The 25017-nt window shown below is 40.1% G+C and overlaps 1 protein-coding gene across 1 annotated transcript in view; it reads right to left on the reverse strand.

Moving 5' to 3' along the window:
• Positions 1-4379: 4379 nt before the first annotated feature.
• The window catches only part of KIF5A (kinesin family member 5A), a 125353-nt gene continuing 104715 nt past the window's right edge, over positions 4380-25017 (reverse strand). Inside the window, exons 24-29 of the mRNA XM_018569717.1 lie at positions 15959-16175; positions 12647-12797; positions 9774-9856; positions 7551-7578; positions 5560-5677; positions 4380-4794 (exon numbers count right to left, since the gene is read on the reverse strand). Of these exons, the coding sequence (XP_018425219.1) occupies positions 5599-5677; positions 7551-7578; positions 9774-9856; positions 12647-12797; positions 15959-16175 (558 nt within the window). The 3' untranslated portion in view covers positions 4380-4794; positions 5560-5598. The remainder of the gene's footprint in view (positions 4795-5559; positions 5678-7550; positions 7579-9773; positions 9857-12646; positions 12798-15958; positions 16176-25017) is intronic.

Below are 25017 nucleotides of genomic sequence, written 5' to 3' on the forward strand. Positions count from 1 at the left end.
CTGTCCCCAGTCTCCCACTATCCTCTGTGGTGTGTTTTCCAACCACCCTGTTGCATGTCTGCAGTCTCTGAAAGCCTTCTCCTATATAGTGAATATTATGTGTGGCCCTTTGGAGCTGTCTGGGCCACAGTTGAGGTCCTCTACACCTTACAGTTGATAACCACTCCTTTAAAGGCAATCTAGATGTGGCCACCCAACTTTGTGTTCATATTACTTTTAGGATAGTAAAGCACCATTTCATCTTCAATGTAGCTGATGTTCCTTGAATGTGGCTTAGAGGTCCAACTGAAGCTTACCGGCTGGGTTTGTATACTGATGACATATTCCATTACAATTGTTTTCATGTGGAATTGCACATACGTTTTACCTTTTTGCTACTGTGCGCTTTAGAATGAATACAGCTGTGCAGTCAAAATGGGTTAATTGTAATATGAAAATGGTCATTATAATGAAAATGCAATATGAGTAAACAGCAAAGCCAAATTATTAGGTAGGGCTTGACAGATAATTTGGCTGCAACTTCACTAGTGGAAGGTGCAATAAGCTGACATTTTCCAGAGATTGATTGAACAGAATTTGTTAAATTGTGTTCACATGTGCAATTCCAAAGCTAAAAAAAAAAAATGCCACAAGATGAGAAACGGCTTACAGAAAAGAGTCATGGCAGACTAAATACAACATTTTAACCTGCAAAACAACAATGCCATAAAAGAAACAAATTAGGAATTGTATGTGACTTTGAAATGTGATCCTACAGCAACTCAATGCTGCCCTCTGTCGAATTCCCCTTTCACTCTCTATACGAGTGTTATATTGCGTCAATGCTGATAGAAAGGCTATGGAAATGTAATCCTGAGGACTGACAGGTGTTCAGCGATATGAAATTGGAATTAATGAATAATATATGCTCCTTTGGTGAAATATTTTTTGCCTACATAACCCTTGTGATAGATAGATAGATAGATAGATAGATAGATAGATAGATAGATAGATAGATAGATAGATGCCGGCACTGCTGACTATGTTTAGAAATGTCAAGTTCCCATGCTATCATCCTCATTCTTCAGCATCACTAGATCTTCCACGACAGGTTGATTTAATAAGTAAATCGTTGATAAAGAAGTGTTTTCAACTTATGAGCTTTTAAACACATTAGGTAGTGGAGTGGTTAAAGTGGACCTGTGCTTTGCCCATGCAGGGCAAAACAATAGGGTTATTTTAAAACTGTCCCCCATTAGCATATTTACCTTCCCTTCTCTCTCCACTCTGCTCTCCATCAGGAGCAAGAAGAAGAAGAAACCATGTGTAGGAAGAACAAGAAAGAGAAGCCCTCCAGCTCACACAGGACTAAGAACTCTACCTGTCGCCATGTAACATCGCTGGGTCAATCACCATTCACTATAGCTGGTAGGAATGGAGTGAGTTACATCATCCTGATACCCAAAAGCACCGAGAATACTCTTCTCTTCAGGCAGCAAACTGATTAGCAGGGGCATGACAGAAAGGTAAGTGTGTGCAAGAGGGAGACTAGCCATTGAAGTGAATTAGTAGTTTCACTTTAGGATTTGTAATCTTGTAATGTATAAGGTATTGTTTTACTCAAAGAACTGTAAGCAGCTACTAGAAGTTGTAATAGGGAAATCAGCAGTATCTAGATATAAAGCTAAACTCTGGAAAAAAAAATATTTGGTAAACAGCACAAGAAAGTTACTCCTAATAATGACTATACTAGGTGCAGATGAAGTGCTGATTACTATAAAATCCTACATTGATTACAGCCAGATACTAGGCAGAGCGCTGTATTTCTGGCACTGGAGGGATAAGAGCAGCATCTGTGACACTGAAGAGCTCCAGTCATATACCCAACTCTCCTCTCATCCATTCATAAAAAGTTTTGTATTTCTTTCACAGAATGCATGTGAATGGAGGAGGGAAGAAGACATTTACAGAATGCCTTGTAGTATGTGGAAAAAAATACAAGGCTTTTTGTGAATAGGTGAAGGGAGAGAAGGGGGTGGATATATAACTGGAGCTTTTCAGTGTCGCAGCCGCTGTTCTTATCTCTGCAGTGCCAGAAATACAGTTCTCTAAATAGTATCCGGCTTCAATAAAGGTATGATAGTAAACAACAGCCATCTGCACCTAGTGTACTTACTATTAAGTACCTGTCTGTTATTACTCCTATATGTTTTTATTATATAACGTTGTAATGTAGTGCCATTCTCAGTATCCACTATCCCTTCAAAATACTTTCTGTTCAAGAAAAACCTTGTGACCTGCACCAAATCCGAATAGCTGTTGTTGTAGAAATCCCTAGGTACTTCTACCCCAGTGGTTTGGGATATTGTTTCAGTGTTTTGTTCCCCAGCATCATATTTTATTGTGTCATGACCATCTATTATACCATTAGCGATTAGTATTTTACACACATACTCCAAACCTGATAGCTCCGGTTTTATGATGTGCATTTAGAGTTAAATAAATGTTATAGAACAATTTACAGTTGAAGTATCTTTATTGTAAATTAGCCTAATTATTGTTTAATTAAACATAAAACAATATTGGTGTTTTTAAATCTAAATTTTCATTGTCTGCTTAACAAGATGGTTACATTTTGCCTTGCATTAGACTCTCCAGAAGGGGAAAGTTTCATCAAAAAAACATTGAAATATGCTTTTTTTAGCATGGCAATCTGCAAAGTGCCATGGACCATAGCAGCCAATAAGAATTCATCGTGTACTCATCTGACTTCATTAAATCTACTCGGTTGCCACTGGTAATTGCACTTTGTACATCATTACCACTATTTGCACACTTTACTGATCCGCGATCGTCACTTGGCCTAAAGGAGAACTATGGGGTTTGGGCTTTTCCCCATAGTTCTCCTTAGGGTAACGGGAGGACACAAACTAGCGTCCTCCCGTCACCCTACGCTCAGTATACCGCGAGCTGTAGCCACAGCTGAAGCAGATCCCGACAATTATGTCTGGATCCGCCCAGCTGTGTGACTGACAGCTGGCTCTGCCTATCTAGAGGCAGAGCCAGCTGTACCTGCCCCCTCCCCCGTCTGTTCCGCCAGTCAGCGCTGGCGGATCGGAGCGGGGAGGGGTGGAATCCAGCCCCTCCCCTGTCACGGCAGAGAGCCGTGACAGGATCGAGAGGTGAGCGAACGCCGGTATGTGTTCGCTTACCCCCGATCTACTAAGCCGACCTGTGACAGTCTCATTGTCACAGGTCGGCTAGAACTATGAGGTGAGTGAAAAGCACTCACCTCATAGTTCTCCTTTTAAGATGACATTCACAGAAAAATAAATTTTATTTTCACCCGCGGTATATGCCAATACAGTGATCTCTTGGAGAATGTCAGATAATGGAATAGGGGGCAAAAAGGCTCATTCACATTATGTGCATTTTTCCGCACAAGAACATCCCAGGTCAGAACAATTGTTTTCTATGTGCCCTGTTCACACTGCATACTTGACTTGACGTGGGTTGAAGGTATTGCGGAGACATTTATGCTGCATTTTCCTGCAAGGCATCAGAGTTCACCCGTGGCACATTAACTGTGATCAAGTATCAGTTTTTGACACTTCAATAAAGTTATAAGAAAAAAAAAAATGTGAACAGTGTGATGCGCTTATGTCCAAAGCGCAGCCTGCACACCGCAGACAGTAAGCGACACTGCAGGTTTTCCAACACTGACGGAAAAATGGAAACCCATTTCTGTGTCCAACAGTTGTCAGGTGTGCCGCCCCAACAGGGGCATAGAATATGAGATGCATAGCCTCAGTTAATATTAGCATTATTATATAGGTTAGAATTTATATAGTGTGATTTGCCTAACTATTTTCTCATAGCTAAATCCATGTGTTATCCTATGCTGCCATCTAGTGGCCTTTTGTTGTAACAAACATGCTTTCTGTAATTATTCCTCATGTGACGATGTATTTCCCCCTAGTGTAGCCCCTTCCTGCTTCCTGTGTGCAGTACTTCCTGTGTCATGGGCACAGCTACTAGCCACATGTAACAAGGACACACATGTAATCTGCACAGTACGTAGGAAAGGCATCATTTTCTGACCGCACAATACTATCACCATTCATCTGCTGTTCCTATCATCTGCTGTAAAGAATAAACACCTCTTTTGAATGAATCGGTATTGACGAGTTCAGCTATCTGACGAGGATTGTCCGCAGTGAGTATATCTGCTTATACAGGCCAGGCATAGAGGTCTCAGCAAGGGATATATTTCGCTATCACAACGATCGGAGTCAGAATATCAGGCATTCATGACAAATGTGAACTCTACTAGAGGCTGACATTGCAAATAAACTTTATATCTGAACAAGAAGCAGGTGGGTTCATGTATGTTTAATCATAAACAAAACAATGCTATTTTGAGTGAAACTTTACCTTCCCAAATATCCATTTAGGCTTATAAGGCCTGAGCACCGAAAAGACAGCATTACACTATTTTCATTGGCTCCTTTTATTCCACTCCTGAGCATACATTACAAACCCCATGTTAATGACACAGTGTGAGATTTGACAGATATACAATAAGTTAATCTAGAGGGTTGAGTTTTAAACACAAGTGGGTACATAATTGAATGCATTGCAAAATTGCAAAGATATAGAATAAACATTAGCAGCTGTTAGTATACAGTACGTTAACAGAGCACTTTAGAAAGACACGGAGCAAGACAGTCGTACAGGAAGGATAATGTTTGGCAGCAGAGGCCACAGGAAGCTAACTTGCAGCATGCTGGGGATAAGCTTCAGTTCCTTTGGAAACTAGAAGTGGAAAAAGAAAAAAAAGAATGATTAGTAGATAAGTTTGTTAGGACAGAAAAGAGCAGAGGTGTGTATGGTTACCTGTACAGGGCTCTGGGATTCAGGCTTTGGGCTGCATTCACACAGGAATTCAGTGCATCTGGGATTCTTGCGGCAAGAACCTACGAATTTCTAAAAGCACCAGTTCAGATGCAGCCTATGTACTCATCCAAGTTAATGACAGGGTGACTAAACCCATCCAAGGTGACAGCGACCACATCTGTCAACAGCAGTCTGCATGTATGTAATAGTACATGGTACATTACTAGGGACAGATGATTCTCCCTGGATGCATTTATCCTGTGTCCAGGAACAATCATCTATCCTAAACTGAATGTAATCCTACCATGTATAATTACATGCAGACTGCTGACAGATGTGGCCCCTATAACCCTGTCATTAAGGGTAAGGTGGGCGCAACTGAACGGGCATACCTGGGATTCCTGCCGCAAGAATCCATAGGAGCAGAGGAGGAGACAGACTGGAGGGAGCAATCTAAGAGTCAGTCTAACTCCCTAGACAAAGCAAGCACTCAGCCCTTGCAGTGTGGGGGTAGCCCCACTGCAAGGGTTAAGATTTGATTTAACTGGAGTTCTGCTTTAAAAAAAATATTTCTGACCATAATAAATAAAGATATATGTACAAAACCACTATATGTTCCCTTTTATAAGAAATGTGCACATGTATTTCCCAATGACATATCCCACTCACTATCTTATGCAGTACCTGGAAGTGCAGGAGACAGGACTTAGGTGATCGCTATTATTAGCTTGCTGCAGTCTCCTGATGAAGAGGGAATAACTGGGACTGCTCATCCGCTTCGCAGCCACATGGCAAGTCACTTCTGTAAAAGATGAGATGGACAATATATGATAGGGATGGTTATTAAGACCCTAAACTAGTATCCACCGTGTCTATAAAAAGTAGTATTTTAAAATGGCCATCGTAATAAAACGGTAACAGTGGTGCAAGAAGAATAGGCTTCTCTAACCTGTGCCATTGTTTTATTGGAAGATGAGTTCACTTTACTCTCCAGAAAAAAAAGACACAATTAGTAACTGTATATATATATATATCGCAGGTAATACAGGAACAGGCTAGAAAAGGTGAACTTTGACAAATAACAAGGGGACAAACAAATACTGGGAAAACATGAATGAGACAATATGAGGAAAACACATAAACCAAGTGTTCCTGTACCTCACTGCATCTACAGCAAACCATTAGCACACGTGACAGCTTCCATGTAATCGGTTATCATGAGTTACCTAGTCATTTGATCTGTCTGTAATAAGATCCTAAGGGTAAATCACCTTAGGATCTTACCTAAAAGGGTTTTGGAAAATAGTTGCACCTCAGGCACTGAGAGTCACTCTCTTATTTGCAGTATCAACAAAAAACAATCCTAGCACTTTCAAGATCCAAAACCAAATGGCTGTCAATTGTATCACAGAAATAAAAACCAAATGGCTGTCAATTGTATCTCAGAAATAAATGGGATCCTCACTGTGTCCCATTTAGTACTGACCTCAGTGATGAATGGATATGAGGTTAACTGGTATGGGGTTTACCAGGCTACAAAAGAGCAGATTGATGTACACAAGGGAATCTGCTTTCTGATCCCATAACTACTTGTTGCTTATCGCCTCAATCAAGCAAAAAGTATAAGTTTAACATGACCTGCTCCTCTCTAATATTATTACATGGTTTCCTGCACATAGTTTTCTTTTACAGCAAAAAGATTTTTGGCAGAGGGCACAGGAGAAGCTGAAGGATTCACAACCCCATGTGATATCACAACCTTAATTAGTGAGCGATAGGTTACCCACAATGAAGCACAGGCTCCCCTTGGTCTACTACATATGGGGCAGATTACAAATGCCATCAAGTGCAGAGAATCTAATCCAGCAATGCAAATTTTATAATATTTGCTGTTCACTAGAAATTATTGTAACAGGTCAGTAATTAGTAGTAATACATCTCTGCATGGTACAATGATATTTTTTTGTAATAAATCTGCATATGTAGATTAGGCTATGACAGAATCAAAGGGTCACAGGGAAAGCATCTGCAAGATGGGGCAACAGGAGCCAAAGTTTGCACCACTCTTAACCACTAGATTCAGCGTTGATGCAGAATATGTACTATAGAGTCACAGAAATGTAACATTGACATACACAACATATGAAATCCTCTTAAAAGTTTTCTGAGGGTTGCTTTTTAGTGAGTAACTAGAATAATTTAGGTAAGGCCGTCCATTCTGAGTTTAGCTTTCTGTGATTTCACCTAAGGAAAAATGCAGAATTTTTGTGTGGGAAACCAATTACTAACATGTTCCTAAATGCTTTCTGTTCACTCCTTGCTTTATACTGCCACAATGTGCCACATACACTATAAGATTAGTTATGCATCTCTGAATATCATGTAAATGTAAAATAACTGGTTTATGTATTAATTAAGGTAAATAATTTTTTCTTTATTACACATTTGTTTCCCAGCTGAGGGCTCATGGACCATTCAAAGGTTATGTCTTCCAGAGCTCTGGGCACTAGCATGCCTGTTTTTCTTAGACACAGTTCAAACAAAGCTCCCTATTCATTTCCCTGATTCCTTGATGTGATCCGGAGAACTAGTTGGAAAATGGCACATGATGTCATATGATTTAAGATGTGATCGACAATTCATGCCTTATACTGCACCGTGCATCCATGACTCACCTGTTATCATTGATGTCTGTAGCATTGCCTGTGTGTGCAGCATGGCATGGAAAGATGGCTTATTAAACATTGTTTGACAAATGATAACATCTTTAGATTACATTTTTTGTGTGGCTGCTTTAAACATCAATTCGTTAAATTCTTTATGACATGAACACAGGACAATATAGTCACATTTATTATGGTACCCACACACATAACGATCATCCATTGGTCTGGGTGGGTCTTGTCAGATGAGGACACAACTACATGTTGGTAGCCTGATCTCTCCAGATATCCACTTTGGGAGAAGATTCAATTGGTCAAGTTAGGCTTGGCTATACAAATGCAATGTAAGGAAGTGAAGCATTTATTCTGCTACTTAGGAAAAGTAACCGCTGAATGATCATAGAGAATGTAATATGCTGGAACATCTCTGAATAATATTAAAGTGTATGTCTGAGCAATATAAAAAAATATATGAAGTGCATCTTTGCAATACATGCACATTTCCCCATGATTTATTCCTTTAAAAACACTGCAAGTAAAGGAAAATTCCTGATGATGCTGCTGCCAGAAAATGATCATAATTGACAACTGATGCTGTTTTAGAAGTACAGTTATCCTTTACTTGTCTGAGAGAAGTAAGAGCTGCCTTAGCTGGGCTCTGGCCTCTAAATGTTAGTTGCCTGGCCTCACATCACTGCTGGTCTGGAAAAAGTGTGGAGCAAGTGAATCCGAATTCTTTAACATGTATGAACTGGGTCTATGCCGCTGTCTTATTTTTGGGTAACGTACCTGGCACTTTTGTTAGTGGTTGGTGCAATAAGTGTCAGCAATGTATGGAAATAGTTACTGCTTGAGAGCTTGTTCAAACCAAGTATGGAGCAGATGCAGAGCAGAGCAGTTACAGAACGCATCAAAAATGCATCCAGCGTATTCCAATGGTATTTTGGGCTCTAGTTCACACCACAGCGTTCATTTCCAGAGCATGTGAAAAGAATGCGGCATGCCCTATTTGTTCTGCTCTGGAACACACCAGAATGCATGTAAACGCATATAAATGCATGCAAACGCCCTGGAATGCACTGAAAGACCATTTTAGGCTAAAAAAAACAACATTTAAAAAAAAAAAACATCCGGAACACAGCAAAAACGCGGCAAAACACACTGCACTGCATGTGCAGAAACTCATGCAGATCAGTCCGTATTTGGTGTGAAAAAGCGCTAACAACTAAAGGTTGGCAGAAACAGTGACGAACTATCAAGATTCACCCTCTCTATTTGTCCGGGTGACTGTCATCACTGAAAGAGAAAGTGGAAGAATATACAACATTTTCGGTTGTCACCAGAACGGGAATAGATGGGACATTTTCCAATGGGGACGCAATTTCTTCTGACCTTGCTGACCACCAGGACATTTCCTTACTTTGGAAGGACTTCCTCTAACTTCTTGTTGTGGCTTGTCCCTTATGCTATCCAAAACTTAAAAAAATTGTTCCAGCTCTACTTTAAGTGGGGCATAAAGGAATGATTTTTGGGATATGTGATGGAAGATCTTCTGTTCTAAGAAGGTTTTATTGTGCTAGTTATATGTTGTAATGATATAGTAGCTCCTGCTAGCATGCATGGCTGTTCTGTCCCCGCTTTAGTTGCCTTTAAGAGGTAGAACATCAGCATGAGAGTCGGGGCACTAGCATTTCAGAAGGCAGCCAACATATTTCTCCTTTGACAAGTTTCCTAGTATACCTATGTGACATACAGTACTTGCAGAGAATCCCTCCATTTATATTGGTGCATAAGTAACAATTATATGCTGCACCGTTTCATTGCAAATGGCTTCTACAGCCTCCTTTATGTTATGCCATTCTATTGTATCACCAGGTGCAGGTTAACCTGTAGTATTTCATGCACCACATAGATTTTATAAGTTGGTCCATTAATTTACATGGCCTGCTTATGCACAGTAACGGAGAACATTTAGACCTGAACATTTATTGCATGTGCATTGTGGTGTAAGTCAGTTGGCATCTACTGTACTTGTGAACTGGGGTACCATACTGAATAAATGGTACAACCATGCACCACACAGTGCCATGCATTGCAGTAACATGCAGTAAGAAATGCATTTTACTGTGCATTACAGAAATGCATGGGTGTGAAGCCTGCCTCAATGAGGATACTTATAAAGGCCCTTAATTAGCATTTCATTATTTGATTTGGCCTTTTAGGTAAACCCCTTACCATTATCCACATTCATCTTTGTGTAGGGAAGCAGACTGCTAGTGGAAGAACTGCTCCTTGCAGTGGAACAGGGGTTGCTGAAACTAAAGCAAAAGAAAATCAAAAGCTCAGTTAGTGTACTGTAGGAAACATTCATTTATTTTGTAGTTCTTGGCATAAGGCTTTCAGTACAGCTAAGTTATAAATAAAGCTATCCCTAATTCTTATATTGACCCTAAGGGCACGTCCACACCAGCAACCTACATTGTATGTATGGCCATTTGTGTACGCTTACAGGAACGCATGCACTGATCCCGATGAATTGCACAATTTCCTTTTATTTGTTAGAACTTTATTGAAATGTCACAATTTTATCGACACAGCGCGGTGCCCTGTGGTTTCACCATGTCACACATCACTGCCTTGAAAAAAGTAATGCATGCAGTACTTTTTTTAGTGCACACCACTGCAATGTGTGAAATGAGCCATTTTAAAGCAAGGCATTTTGCCTTGTCCATGCATTGGAGTTGTGCTGGAAAAAGCAGCCAAGCGCAGCTCCAAAGCCTCTGGTGTCAACAGGCCCTAAAATGTCATTTTAAATGTTATACAATACTTTAAAATAACAATTCGGATCAAGCTATGACTGCCAGCAGCGTCAAATCCAAAACTAGTTTGATATGTGGATGCTGATTGGGCCAGAGACTGCACAGACTGCAAATCCTCCACAAGTGGTTACATCTTCCAATACGGGAAAGGAACCATCAGTTGGTCTAGCTGAAAGCAAACAACTGTTGCACTTTTCTCAACTGAAGCTGAATACATAGCAGCAGCACACGCTTGTCAAAAAACAATATGGATTCACCAGCTTTTAATGGACTTGGGCGTAGACATGTCAAACCCCATCCCAATCTTTGAAGACAACCAGGGATGTATAAAGCTGACACAATCAGAAAGGGCCTAGAACCAAGCACATCGACGTGAAGTATCATCTGTCTAGGGACACTCAAGAGCAAGCTATTATTGACATGCAATATTGCTCATCAGAAGAAATGACTGTGGATGCCCTCACCAAGCCATTGCCAAAGGATTGTCATAGTTTCCTTTGAGAGAAGCTGAATATCATATAGCAACGCATATGCTGTTGAGAAGGGGTGTTGGAAATGCAACAGCATATACTGATAATTTGTCTTTTGAGCTGTACATGGTGCTATAGTGCAATGTTAGTTTTCTATATGCATGCTTATCTATGATACACAGGACATTCTCTCTCTATGCTGTATAATGCTGATGTAATGCAAGTAAAACTTAATTCAGCATTCCTCAAGATCTCAGTGCTTCATCTAAACACATAACCAACAAAAACATGACCTACCACTTATGGCCTGTGTCAAAGGCTATTGCTTATGCCAGAGGGGTTTTGCATCCCCATATAAGTCTACTGGAATGCAAAACCCGCTTGAAGCAGTTCAAATGCAGGTCTAAAGGGGTTCAACTGCAGGTGAGACTAACCTGTCAATGAATTGTGAATGATCTCAAACTGATACCATCAACACAAAACCAAATTCCATTCACACAGATGAACATAAAAAACCCCTTTACCCTTCACCCTAAAGTAACCCTAAGGCCTCATTCACATGGGAAAAGGCCGGCTCATACAGCTCCGTGCTGCGTGCATAGCTGTATCGGGCAGCTCCGGGAAGGACAGGTGCTGCATGTGATTAGAATACAGCCCCTGTCCTTCTCTATGGGAGTACGTGGCCGTACGCCGCCCTACGCTCACCCTAAGCGTACGGGTGCGGATGTCCCGGCTCGGACGCAGACAGGATCCATCCTGTCAGCGTACGGGTATGGACACCCGCATGGACGTGCAGGACGGGTGAGGGTAGGGCGGCATACGGCCGCATACTCCCATAGAGAAGGACAGGGGCTGTGTTCTAATCACGGCCATGCACGCAGCACGGAGCTGTACGTGCCGGCCTTTTCTTGTGTAAATGAAGCCTAAAGGGTCATGATTTTCAGACTGGGCACCTGAATTAAAAAGCACCAAAACATCAAAACCACAGCACCAAGGTTTTTCCTTTGGTAGAGTTCATATTAATGTGAAAAGAAAACAGAGAAAAATTTATCGAAACTGGAACAGACAAAATCTGGAGCAGCTGCTCCTGACAACCAATCCTCTTTAAAGTAAACCTGTGCTACATAGACTATCATTGCTGATCTCCTTCCAAAATTGTCAGCTGCTGTCATGTTGATCCAATAACTTCAATCAACTGGCCAGAATAAGCATGCAACAAGTAAAGTCAAAACCCCTCAACCGTATACTTGTCCTGCGAGAATTAGTATGATAGCCAGGCAACTAGAATTTTCAGAAGAAGGTCAGCATACACTGTTTTCTAAGCACACGTTTTAAATCTTATTTTTTTGCAGTGCTGAAAATGTTTTTAAAAAATGAAAAAGTTAAACAGACACAAGGCATCATAACGATAGACCAAAAAACACCCTGTGTCTCCCTTAAATCCCTCATGCAAGACAGGTTTCCATGGTGGTAGCTTAGTAAGCACAAAAATCATCCAGTTTATCTAGTGATGGAAGATCTGCAGACATCATCATTACATTCATACTGCAACACGGGGGGGAGAGGGAGGGGTCAGTAGTTTTAATAAGAAAAACAAGACACACATTCTCTTCTTCATTGAACGCTCGTGATACCTTATGTCCTTATGTCTGCCCAGCAGTGATGGTTAGACTGACTGTTTTGTTGGCTATTGTAACATTTCCAGTAAGGAAAGTGTGATAAGGTAGAGTGTTATGCCTTTTTTTATTTCCTGAAATTACACTTTTAAAAATTATGGGTGACGGTAGAAGGAAACATTCCATTAAACGCTCATACTTACAATGTGTCATTGGAGGAGTTGGATGATTGCACGTACATGTTTTGGTATTGCTGGAAGATGTTGTTGGTGTAACTAAGAGAATCCGAATTGCGAACTCCATAGGGACTGGTTGGGGAAGATGCAGGGTAGTGTCCTGGCCTGATTGGCTTGGCTAAAAAAAGTAAAAAAATAAAAATATAAATGAACGAATTAATGGCAACAAATTATTTTATATTCATATTACATTGCCTGGCCAAAAATATAGTCAAACACTATAATATTTTGTTGGACTGCCTTTAGCTTTGATTACAGCACGCATTCGCCGTGACATTGTTTCGATAAGCTTATGTAATGTCACAAAATTTATTTACATCCAGATTTCCATACATTTTTTCACCAAGATCTTGTAGTGATGATGGGAGATTTGGACCACTGTGTAAAGTCTTCTCCAGCACATCCCAAAGGTCTGGACTCTGTGGTGGGCAATCCATGTGTACAAATGATCTCTCATGGTCCCTGAACCACTCTTTCACAATGATGAATCCTGATAATGTCACCTTAGAATATGCTCATGCCATCAGGGAAGAAAAAAACCGATTGATGGAAAAAACTGGTTAGTCAGTATATTCATGTAGGCAGCTGACCTCATTTGGGGACATAACATTGCTGAACCTAGACTTGACCAACTGAAGCAACCCTAGATCATAACACTTGTGGTCGGGTATATATACCGTATAATAGATATAGTGTGGGCTGAGTTGTGCCAATAAGCTAATGTGGCCTGAGGTGTGCCCGTGGCCACGCTGCTGGCTACGCCTAAAAGGGGGCATACCAAATGAAAAGGTGATGGAATTTTGAGTTATAAAGAGGGATGGGTGGGTGGGGACAAACGCTTCCCCTACAATGTCAGGCAGGAAAGGGAAGAGGAGGAGTTTAAATAGCCATAATCCCCTCCCACAAATACAGGTTAATAAATTAACCTTCATACTTATCCAATGGAAGGCTCTTACCTATTTGCTTAGCTAAATCCAGGTGGTGACTTTTTTTTGGCCAGGCAGTGTATATACATTACCTCTATAATATACATAGATAAGGTGATAAAAATGCTTTGCCCTTCAAGCCCTTCAAGTTCACACCATTGCGGAGTGGTAACAAAAGCAAGTTGATGTGCTGTCTTTGTGTGTTAACACATGTTGTGTTAGGGCAGCCCAATCATTTTAATGGGTTCCCTAGTGCACTAAAATGCAGCAAAAAAAGTGCATATATCTTTTTCTTTTTTTTTGTAAATGCAGCAAACTATGGCTCACAGTAGTGTGGTAACATGTGCGTTACTGCAGCACAAAGGTGTGAACCCAGCAGGGCTTGTGCTCTCTAGCCACTGTGAATGGTCGTTGCTGATGTACAGCAGTTACCCAGCATTTCCTCCTGGGTACAGCATTTAGATGTGCTCACCATAACAACAATTATACTGTATATTTATTTATTATTGGTATTTATAAAGCACCCACAATTTGCACAGTGCACATTCACATCAGTCCCTGCCCTCAAGGAGCTTACAATCTAAAGTCCCTATCTCACATACAAGGGCCAACTTGGACAGGAGCCAATTAACCTACCAGCATGTCTTTGGAGTGTAGGAGGAAACCCATGCAAGCACATGGATATCATGCAAACTCCTTGTAGATAGTGACCTGGCCAGGGACCTCCAGTGCAACAAGGGAGGAGCGCTAACCACTACGACACTGTGCTGGCCATACTGTATATAGTGGATGTAGTCATCAATACTCACTGACACTCTGATGTTCACTGGATGCTCCTGGCTAGTCGTTTTATTTTAGGTGCATCCAGCAGTAAGCAAAGTATGAATGAGTACTGACACCCGCGTTCAACAGACAATATATAAAGGCACATAAGTCCACATAGGAGGACCACCCTCTCACAGCCACATTTCTTGTAATTTAAAGTAATGTAACAGCTGGAGATTACAGCGGAGAGAGTGGTATATCCTTTTAATGGTAATGCCTGCTTGAATGAGCAAAAACTCCAGTGCAGATATCTTCCCAAAGGAGTTTATAAGAAGCAGGTGGATGATTCATCCTCCAAGCATCAATCAAAACAGAAATGTACATTTTGGGTAAACAGCTTTCAAATATATGAAAACCTAGTCTATAAACAAATAAGTGAATTGAAATGGACATTGTCACCTTGCTCATTCAGGGCAAAATGACAGTGTGTGCAAATGGGCCCACTAATACCCTGTCAGCACTCCCCTACTGCTCCTTCCTCCATTGCAGCTGGCACCAAATTGCTGCTAGCTGGTGTAGGAAGCTATAGGGAGCAGTGACATTGCTCCCTCTGTTCTGGTATATTGATTGGCTGCTAGACCCCAGCACTGTGACATTGGAGGATTTCAAATGCTCCCCTGGAAAAAGATGCCCCAGCTGTGATGGAGCAAGAAGTGGCAGGAGAGCGCTGGCATGGTGAGTTTCAGCAGGTCGGCAGGGTCACTTTGCCGTAAATGGGCAGGGTGACAGTGTTAATGTGTACACATATTTCAGCACATTTTTAAATGTCTATTGAACGAGGATGTTGTTCACCTTCTAAAACACCCAACCTATAGTAAGACATGGTTATTCAACAGTGCTTCTCTACAGGAAAGTAGAACAACCTTATATATTCATAGGAACTTGGTGCATTTTGTATTGAACAAGAAAGCATTTCCTTTTCCTTTACAGTTCGATTTAGTTTCTCTTATTTGCTGGTATTTCATAAAAGCTAAATTCCAAGCAAACACATCAACACACAGATGAAACATATAATGTACATGGGACCTGTTTTACCAGCCAAAAGGATTTGTATTTCTGTGCATCCAGCTGTGAGAATTACACAGCTCTGCCACAAAATACAGCCCTTTCTAACAGGGCAGGAGACCTAATTTTTCTCTGCTGCAGTTAAGTAAAAATGTAAGATCTTCCCTCCACCCCACACTGTGACAGGATCTTGAAGGAGAAGCAGCAGGAGAAGCAGCAGAAGCAGAAGAGTGATGAGCTCATCTCTTTGATCGCTCTTCCTATTAGCATTTCCCATGTTATTATATAAGCATTGCTGCACAGCTGACTGACCTCTGCTGCTTCCCCCTCACAGTTTAAGCTCTGCTGTACTATGCATTATAAGAGGCTGATACCAAGTCAAATTCAGGTACTTACACTGCTTGCAATACATTTAATGATTTAGTAATAAATACAGCGCTATATGTAGGTAATATTAGGGTTCTGCGGTTCAGATTTGATGTTAATGCTTTTGGTTATGACACAGGTCACATATGTGTCTTACCAATCTGTGCAGTGTGAGTGCGCCTCACTGTGTTCTTGTAGCGTACAGCTTCCTTGATGCGGTCCACCTCCTGCTGGTACCTTCTCTTATCTTTCATTGCACCTTCCTTGGCCTCTTTCAGTGCACCCTCCAGGGCCTTAACTCTCTCAGCCGTAGCCCGAAGACGTTTTTCCAGTTTAGGAAGCTCACAACGAAGATCTGCATTGTCACGAACCAGCTGGATTCCACCATATAGAAAGAACACAAAAATGAGCTGAGCACAGAAAGTTGAACAACCATGACCAGAAAGCTTCCAAAAATATTTGATGGTTCATTCGCAATTTGGAAACTCTTAGCATAAAGCTGTTGTTTATAACATGCAAACTGCGCACCATTAAATAGACATTAGCAGACACAAATGCTCGTCTTTTCTTTCAAACTCAGCTTTCTGCAGATATTTTGAGGAAACTATCTGGTATAATTTAGGAAATGTAGATCAGAGGAAACTATTTAGTCTTCACATCTGTCGCCCTCTTCAGCCTCCAGCATATTGGAATGTTTTATTTTAGAAAACATTTGCTCATAAAAGAAAATGGTGATCATTAGAAGCACAATGAGCCTGTTTGCATATTGCAGAACCTTGTCAAAGTCAGCAAAATGCTGATAAACGGCTTCAAAGATGGAGGCTTGGCTTGTGTTACTAAGTTCATAATCATGCTGCCAACAAAAAGCTGTACTTTTGCGTCTGTCCGCTGCCAACAACTGCATAAGTACATTTAAGTGTCACGTGAAAATGTCTGCCAGCAGCACCAACAGACATTATATATAAAGCATCAGAAACTAAAGTTATTAATATAATTGCTCTATAACTTCATCATAGTTCATTAAAATAATTAAACTGGTGGTATTTTAACTCACTGTAGTAACACATTTCTAAGCCTTAAAAAAGAAATTACAATTAGGAAAAATATATCCAATTTAAAACATTTTTTTTAAAGTAATAATGTTCTCTTTTAAAAGAGATAGATATGAGCTTGGGTTACAATCTTGAGGATGTGAGCTTGTGTGCGCTCATAATCCCAAACCAGGAATGTATCAGGATGCAGGTTGATTTACTAAAGGGAAAAGAGCAGTAGACTTTGCAAGGGAATGTTCCATTAGCTTAGTGAATAAGGTGAATCACCATGTAATCACGTGCACGCAAAAATACAGTTTTTTCATGTGATTGGGTGCCGGCTTAATCTGTGTAGATAAATACATTTGATAAACTGTGAATCTTAAAAATGCTGTGAAAGTCTGGAAAAAAACCTTGTTAAAGCTGAACTCTGGAATAAGCAAATATTGTCTTTCTAAAACAGGCATCTGTATTGCTACTTGAATGTTAGAGACTAATGTATAAAAACTCTGCCAAGCGTATAGCTATCCCCTATGCTCCCCTAGCGCCATCTAGCGTCTGTAATGCTGTGCTATAATCTGGACAGAAGTTTCATACATCAGCCCCATGGTGTGCTTTGTATATTTGTTCCAGATCTGTGCAGTAATCTAATGTGAAAAATTGTGCAGGAGCTTCCTGTAACAAAGACCGGTCACTGCTGCTTTCTCTCCTTGTGACTGGTCTTGTGTCCACCCCTCTCCTGTAATTTTCTGCAGTAAGCCTGTAGTGGGTTGGTTTACTCCCCCCCACCGCCTGCAGATCTGTCCGTATAGATTAGGGTTAATATGCTAATATCTGGGTTTGCAAAGACATTTGGTACACATAACGTTGACTTATAACCTTTGTGGCTATTGAGGAGTAAATTTAAATTCAATGTTATGTGCCCAGGGTTCAGCTTTAGTGTACAGTATATCATTTGTAAGTATATGCAGCCACGTGAACATGTTTGGGCACCCCGGTCATATTACATGTTTTGTTGATTGTCTCAGTAAAATGAAGTTAAAGCCCGCCTCCTCCCTTGCTGCAAACTTTACATGAATTCTGGAAATAAATGACAATTTATACACATTTCCTATGCCATGTGCCACAGCTCGATTCAGTGTACTGACAAGAATGTTTTGGTGGCACAACAGCCTTGGTTTTCCTTAGGGTTGCACAGATACCAAGTACAGTACTCGGTACAAGTACGAGTACATGTACCGATACTTTTGAGCTCCAAGACTAGACTAGAGAAAAATTAAAAAGTTAGGAGGCAGCTGCCATTTGTAAGGAGCACACGGAGCTCCCGGGATTTGTACATCTCTGTTTTAATGTACGATTTTGTTTTTATAAATATAAATACAGGGATGCACCGATACCAGTTTTGGGAGTACGAGTACTGGTACTTGCCGAGTACTTACAAGTACGAGTACTGATACATTTTTGTTTATTGTCATGTGACAGTTTTTCTAAAACAATATCGACTAATGATTTCAGGACAATGGTGGAGTGCCAGAGCTAGGTCCCAGCTGCAACCGCTGCAACCCTGATAGTTCTCATGAAAATGCCAAGTATCTGCAATGGTACTCGAAAAGTATCTGTGCATCCCTAGTTTTCCTAGTTTGAGTTTAAATACAAGAGCAGTGTGATCATGAAGGTGATATCGGCTGCAAATACCGCTACAAGGTCTAGGTAGGTAACTATAGCAAAATGCCCCAAAAATCCTGAAAGAAATGGAAATATTTTACACATACAAAACACATGTAATGTTATTTTTTACATGTTAATAACTGTTGGTCAAGTTTACTGTCCTTATAAACATAAAACATTATACTTCACACACATTCATACAATTGCTCCTCATCTGTGAAGTGCAGCAGCCAAGACATTGTGATGTTACCGAGCAGGGCTTAGTGAGAAGGAAGTAGGGCTCCATAGTAATTACACTCAGGTACTTTATTGAAATCTATCTGCACTATAGCAGACATAAATGGAGGATGGGAACACTGCCAGCTGCAGCCACAAGGACTGAAAGTCTGGTTTGAAGGCCTGGAACTTTCATTACTAATTTAACAAGATATTTTGAATCACCAAAGAGAATGAGACACCGCACCCCTCAATTTATAATTCCAACAACAAAAGACACAAAATATGGGGCTTTTAGGGTGCAATACCAGCAATAAAACAGTTACATTATAATGTATATCATGTACTACAAACATGCTTATTATAATGTAACTGGGTTTCAATCCTGGTATTGCACCCTAAAACCCCCATATTTTGTGTCTTTTGTTGTTGGAACTCTTATTACTAAGCTAATTTTGGCTTCCAGATTTAGGACTTTAATAGCTTTAATTGACACAATTACCTACCCATAGTCCCCCCCTTTCAAGGAACACGGGGGTATTGATCAAGCCAATTAGCGACATAATTAGTCACAAATTAGACTGCCTCTCCATCAGCAAAGTCTCTGCAACAGGTTTACAGTACCATACATCTGTATCCCTGGGTAGCCAAGTGCAACGGTTTTGAGACATCAATTCCTGACCCCGACCACTTCTTAATTCTGCCCCTGTTTACAGTGAAAATCTGTCCCGTGTACACTAATTGCCACAAATCAGTCACTAATTGTCACTAATTTGCTTGATACGTGCCCCCCTTTGCAGGGACTGTCTTTCCACATTGTGAACAACTGGGCTGTACAAAATTGTTCTCATTGATTAAAATATATAGTGATCAACTATAACAACCAGGGGCAAATACTATTACCACAACCTTTACACACACAACTTGTGTTCAATGTATCTCCTCTCTGTTAGAGTGATGACTTTAACTACATAAACATTTTTTTCTTTTTACTGATCCTAAACTGGCTTAGAATAAGGTGACAGTTAGGTTAAATTACTAAAGTAGTAGAACATGTTCACTTTTCTAAGTGGATTTTCACTTGCTTTAGAAAATGAGGTGAAACAAAGTAAACATTCGCATTGCAAAGAATATCCAATCACATCCAAGGAAAATTAACAGGATATTCGCTTGCAAATGATTGGATGACTGAGGTCAGCAGAACCTCATTCACTAGGCCAAAGCTAGGCATACATGGTTAGAATTTCTTACATAAAAATTGGTTTTCTGAACATTGGCTTGCTTTTCTAATAGTTAATTTGACAAATGATTTAGTCCATATTGATGAAAAAATTTGAAGCAGCAGTATGGTAAAATTTTGTTGAATTAACAAAATTCTAACAGTGAACGTGTTTTTTGTGTTTGGGAAACTCCATTAATTTCACAATCGAATGTTAAAATCAAACAAAGTTTTGAACAACATTCGCCAAGTCTCTGATGGCATTATTGCATCTCTGGCAAAAAAGTTGTATGAAAGTTTGTATGAAAACCTTCCAGTTTATACCAAGCTTAAGTGATTTTGTAAATGTTCACTTTGTTTCACTTCATTTACTGGGATAAATAAAAAAAAGACATTTGCATTTTGAAAATTCACATTGAAAGTGAACATGCTCTACTCCATTAGTAAAAAAAAGGGTTATTTGTAAATTGGGTTATATGAGATGACTGTACTACTCATGGGGAATATATGTGTGGCCAATAATTATATGGGGAAATTAAGCCTCATTGCTGTACCGCCTAGGCATGTGTCTAATGGTAAATCAGGCCCTGATAGCATATGAATTACATGGAATATGTACTTCAGAGGAGCGACATACGTTTTATGGGTATCACGTGCATTCATTACAGAAGTGTTCTTATGGCATGCAAGCACTGCAGTGGCTAAATGCAGACAATGGATAATGCTGGTGTATCTTGGGATGCCTGGTCAGTGGATGAGAAGCTAAGCAACACCAATCCATGCAGGCCAGGAAATACTGCAAAGAATAACAGTACTACGAATGAGAGCAGTACAACCAAAGTACGAATACGATCAATGGTAGATACCTTCACTTACATAACAGAAATTAATGGAACTGTGATTTAGAGGGCTGGCTATTTTAGAACTATAGCACAGTGTGGTCCAAATGATCAGGGTCTGTTTAGCTTAACAGGAATGGAAAACAAAATAGAGTGCTAACAGCCATGATGATATAGTTGCGTTATCCTCCAGAAATATCATCACAGCTTAACCAATATTCTCTCTTGAAAAGTGGAATTTGTAGAATGTTTTTTATGTGTGCCAGTGACAACGAAAAAAACAGCTATACTCGTGGTATAAAGAGTGACCATTCACTGCAATATGGTCTCAGTTTGGTCAGTCCAGAATGAAGCCCATTAGGCTTTCTGATCTGAACCCTTGTTGTCAAAATGAGAGTGGTCCAAGGGGAATCTGCTCCCTTCTTGGAAATTAAAAGTGCATCCAAAAATATAGGGAATGTTTATAGGCTTTAAAATGGTTCACATATTTTACACAGTACTGCTCACTGTGATAGAAATAGTTATCCAGTAATATAAAGGAACACAAAGAACAAAGACAAGATACGTCTAATTCTCAGGATCTGGCAGTGATGTAATTAGTCAAACTCAACACTACTTAAAAGGGCCAAAATGTTTAATTAAGTTATGGAAGTGGGATCTGGGGTGGCAACTACTAGCACATTGTATCTCAGGGGTAGGCAACCTCCGAACTCCAGCTGTGGTGAACCTACAAGTCCTATGAGGCATTGCAAGCCTCTGATAGCCACAAGCATGACTCCCAGAAGCAAAGACATGATGAGATCTGTAGTGTCACCACAGCTTGAGTGCGAGGTTACCTACCCCCATTTGTATCTGAAGGGTTCTACAGAGACTAGAGCATTTTGAACCTCAGTTCCCAGCTCTGCTGCTTTCTATTTGGAGCTCCTCCTGTTACAACAGAGGCATCACCACATTTGCTGCAATCTCATAAAATAAGGTAAAAATCCAAATAAAAGAGTAGGATCCAACTAACTACCACAGGGGCTACAATAGCAGATGTGCAGTCCTCGACACCCATAAGTTTTCACCATAAGAAGACATAAAAAAAACCTTTAGAATTCTACAATACTGGCCACTGGCTTGAGCACGTTTCTAAAGGAATGCAGCATGAATGAAACTTGTGTTTCTTCACTCCACTCCAGGGGTCCTTCCAAGTACTTGCCAAGATGTGTTAAAAAGTGGCCTAATGTACCTGCAATTCTGTAACATGCAGCGTATATAATTACATATATTAATGGATTTAGCATTTTGCATAATAATTTCTTTTTTTTCCAACAACACAGACAAAACTATGCAATGGAGATGAAGTCCAATAGGAACAACATCCACGAAATGTGGCTAGCACATAATAACTATAATAGGGAGCAGGGTTAGACTAAGCTTTGTGTTTGAGCTCATTTTGAATTTTTAAAACTTAAGTGTAAACAGAATGCAAGCAGAATGGGAACTGATTAGAAATTCTACTTTGGTAATCCTGTTACTCACAAACCTCTATCAATTTGTAAATGTTTTTGACTTTTAAGGGAAGAAAACAACGCAGAGCATGGAACTGTTTTTAGTGGAGAGATATTAATTAATGTGACAGTTTTTTTTAACCCTTTTACAGCGGGGTCACCCACAGACATCATGTCATTGCTCAACGAGCAGCTGTCATCTCAAGTCTATGGCCGAATTAGGGCCATGCTACTATGAGATAAACACATAGCTGGTTAAGTAGAGGAAGGGGCAAAGCTGTTCTTATGCTCCTTATGGGCAAGACAGAGCACCACCATCACCCCTCTTACTGGGGTTATGGTGGGGGGCGGGGGTTACTCGTCAACTCACTAGAAGCTATGACATTTGAGCCCTGATCATCTATGCTTCAATGTCTACTGCAAGCTTAATTTTTAAGACCAGCATGATGACCAATGAACCCTCTAAGCTGAGAAATCTGGAAATAAGGATGGACAAAAAAAACCTAATTATCATGGAAGATTTCATTCAGAATTATGTTTGAATTTCTACCCAGGTTACTATGCATAGAAGAACATTGCTGACAAGTTGAAAACCGGCAAACGTTGCAATCTTCACTGCAGGTGAAAGCAGCAATATATGTGATCCATTTTAAGGAGAAGTGTGTAGAGCGGCATGCTGAGTTTACAAACAACATACCTTATTCACTAACGCCACATGTAACAGCTAACGTCAGAGCTGTCACCCTGACTCCATGTTGCTGCATTTATTTAAAGCTTCCTTTCTGTTTTTGCTGTGATCATAATTTTGGATAATGAACTACACAATTTAAAGAGGAACTCCAGTCAAAGAATGTCCCCTTTCTCTTCTTTATAACCAGTCCCTTATATTGTCTATATGTTGTTGCAAATGCAAGGTGGCTGCTTGAACTTGAAAATGCACTTATTTTTCTTCATGATCACTCACAGCCCCACATCCTGACATCTAGCTGAGTTCTATGAACTAACTAATTATCTCCACCGCCCTCCCTAGTTTTAGAAGTATGAAATCCAGGGCCAATGACTAAACTTCTCCACCACCCTCACCAGTTCTAGAAGTATGAGATCCAGCGCCAGTAACTAAACATCTCCACCAGCCTCACCAGTTCTAGAAGTACGAGATCCAGGGCCAATAACTAAACATCTCCACCACCCTCACCAGTTCTAGACATCTAAGACACAGGGCCAATATCTAAACATCTCCACCACCCTCACCAGTTCTAGAAGTATGAGATCCAGGGCCAATAACTAAACATCTCCACCACCCTCACCAGTTCTAGAAGTATGAGATCCAGGGCCAATAACTAAACATCTCCACCACCCTCACTAGTTCTAGAAGTATGAGATCCGGGGCCAATAACTAAACATCTCCACCACCCTCACCAGTTCTAGAAGTATGAGATCCGGGGGCCAAAAACTAAACATCTCCACCACCCTCATCAGTTCTAGAAGTATTAGATCCAGGGCCAAAAACTAAACATCACCACCACCCTCACCAGTTCTAGAGGTTTGAGATCCTGGGCCAAAGCATTGGTCTGTGAATTGTGTTTAATCCCAGCAGGATTGGAATGGAGATCAATCATATAAACTTGGCTGATTGTAATTTCACTTAGGGTTTAAAAAGGAATTTACTCTAAAAAAAGTATTACCAATGGGAAGGTATAACACAGTTTAAAATAACAGGAATATAACCTGTAAAACAAAAATATATTATGTGCATTATGTGACAAGTTACCATAAACATGCACATCATTAGATGAAAAAAGTCCCACAAATGTACACAGAGATGCTTGATAAAAAAAAAAGTGACTCTGCTGTCTGGCCTATTGCTATAATTACACTGGATATGCCACATTGATTTTATGTTATTACTGGACAGGAAGTTAGCTAAATATTGTTACCCATAGATTAAATAAATGAAGATATTAAATGAATTATAAAATATAAGGAAATACTAGTAATAATAAATATTGTTACCATTAAGCTAATATTGTTTAACATTTGCCTAGCGTTCCTCTTTAAATTTAAGACCACTCCACCATCATGAGACTTGTATTACAGGAATCTCCCACATGAGAAATCTGGATCACTGCTAAATGCAGGAGAGGAGAAGCGGAGACACACAGGGCTGAGTGAACAAACGCCAGCAGACCTGGAGTTAGGCAAACATCTCTGTAATAATATCTTTCAGTACCTTGGAGACCCAGTCATCCAGCTAAATGGAAGGCAGCAGGGAGGGAATGGGGATACAAATGGGAGTCATTGAAAAGAGACTGCTTTTCTGTACAAATGCATCGTGCAAAAAAAAAAGAACATGGAACAAATAGAAAAAAAATGAACTCAGGGTAAAATGGAACTTAAGATGCAGAGGATGCTTAGTAGATAGAACAATATAACTTCAATTATTTATTGAATTTATATTGAAATGAAAGATGGAAAAGGTTCAGAAGAGCTATTAAGAAAGCAAATACAATTTTTTTTTTTCGTACAAATTTGGGGATGGAAAACGATCATTTCTTATTTAGCAAAAAGGGTTGGGAAAGCAGCTGGGGAAATCTTTCAGTCATTTTTACCCAATTTATTATTGGTATTTACTGTATATAGCGCCGACAATTTACACACCGCTTTACACAGTGCACATTCACATCAGTCTAAATTATAACTGGCAATTCAAATAAATGGTAACATTCAGCTATGCATATGGTTACATTATA

This window comes from Nanorana parkeri, unplaced genomic scaffold (assembly GCF_000935625.1).
Source record: "Nanorana parkeri isolate BGI_ZX_2015 unplaced genomic scaffold, ASM93562v1 scaffold35, whole genome shotgun sequence".
Classification (NCBI taxonomy): Eukaryota; Metazoa; Chordata; class Amphibia; order Anura; family Dicroglossidae; genus Nanorana; species Nanorana parkeri.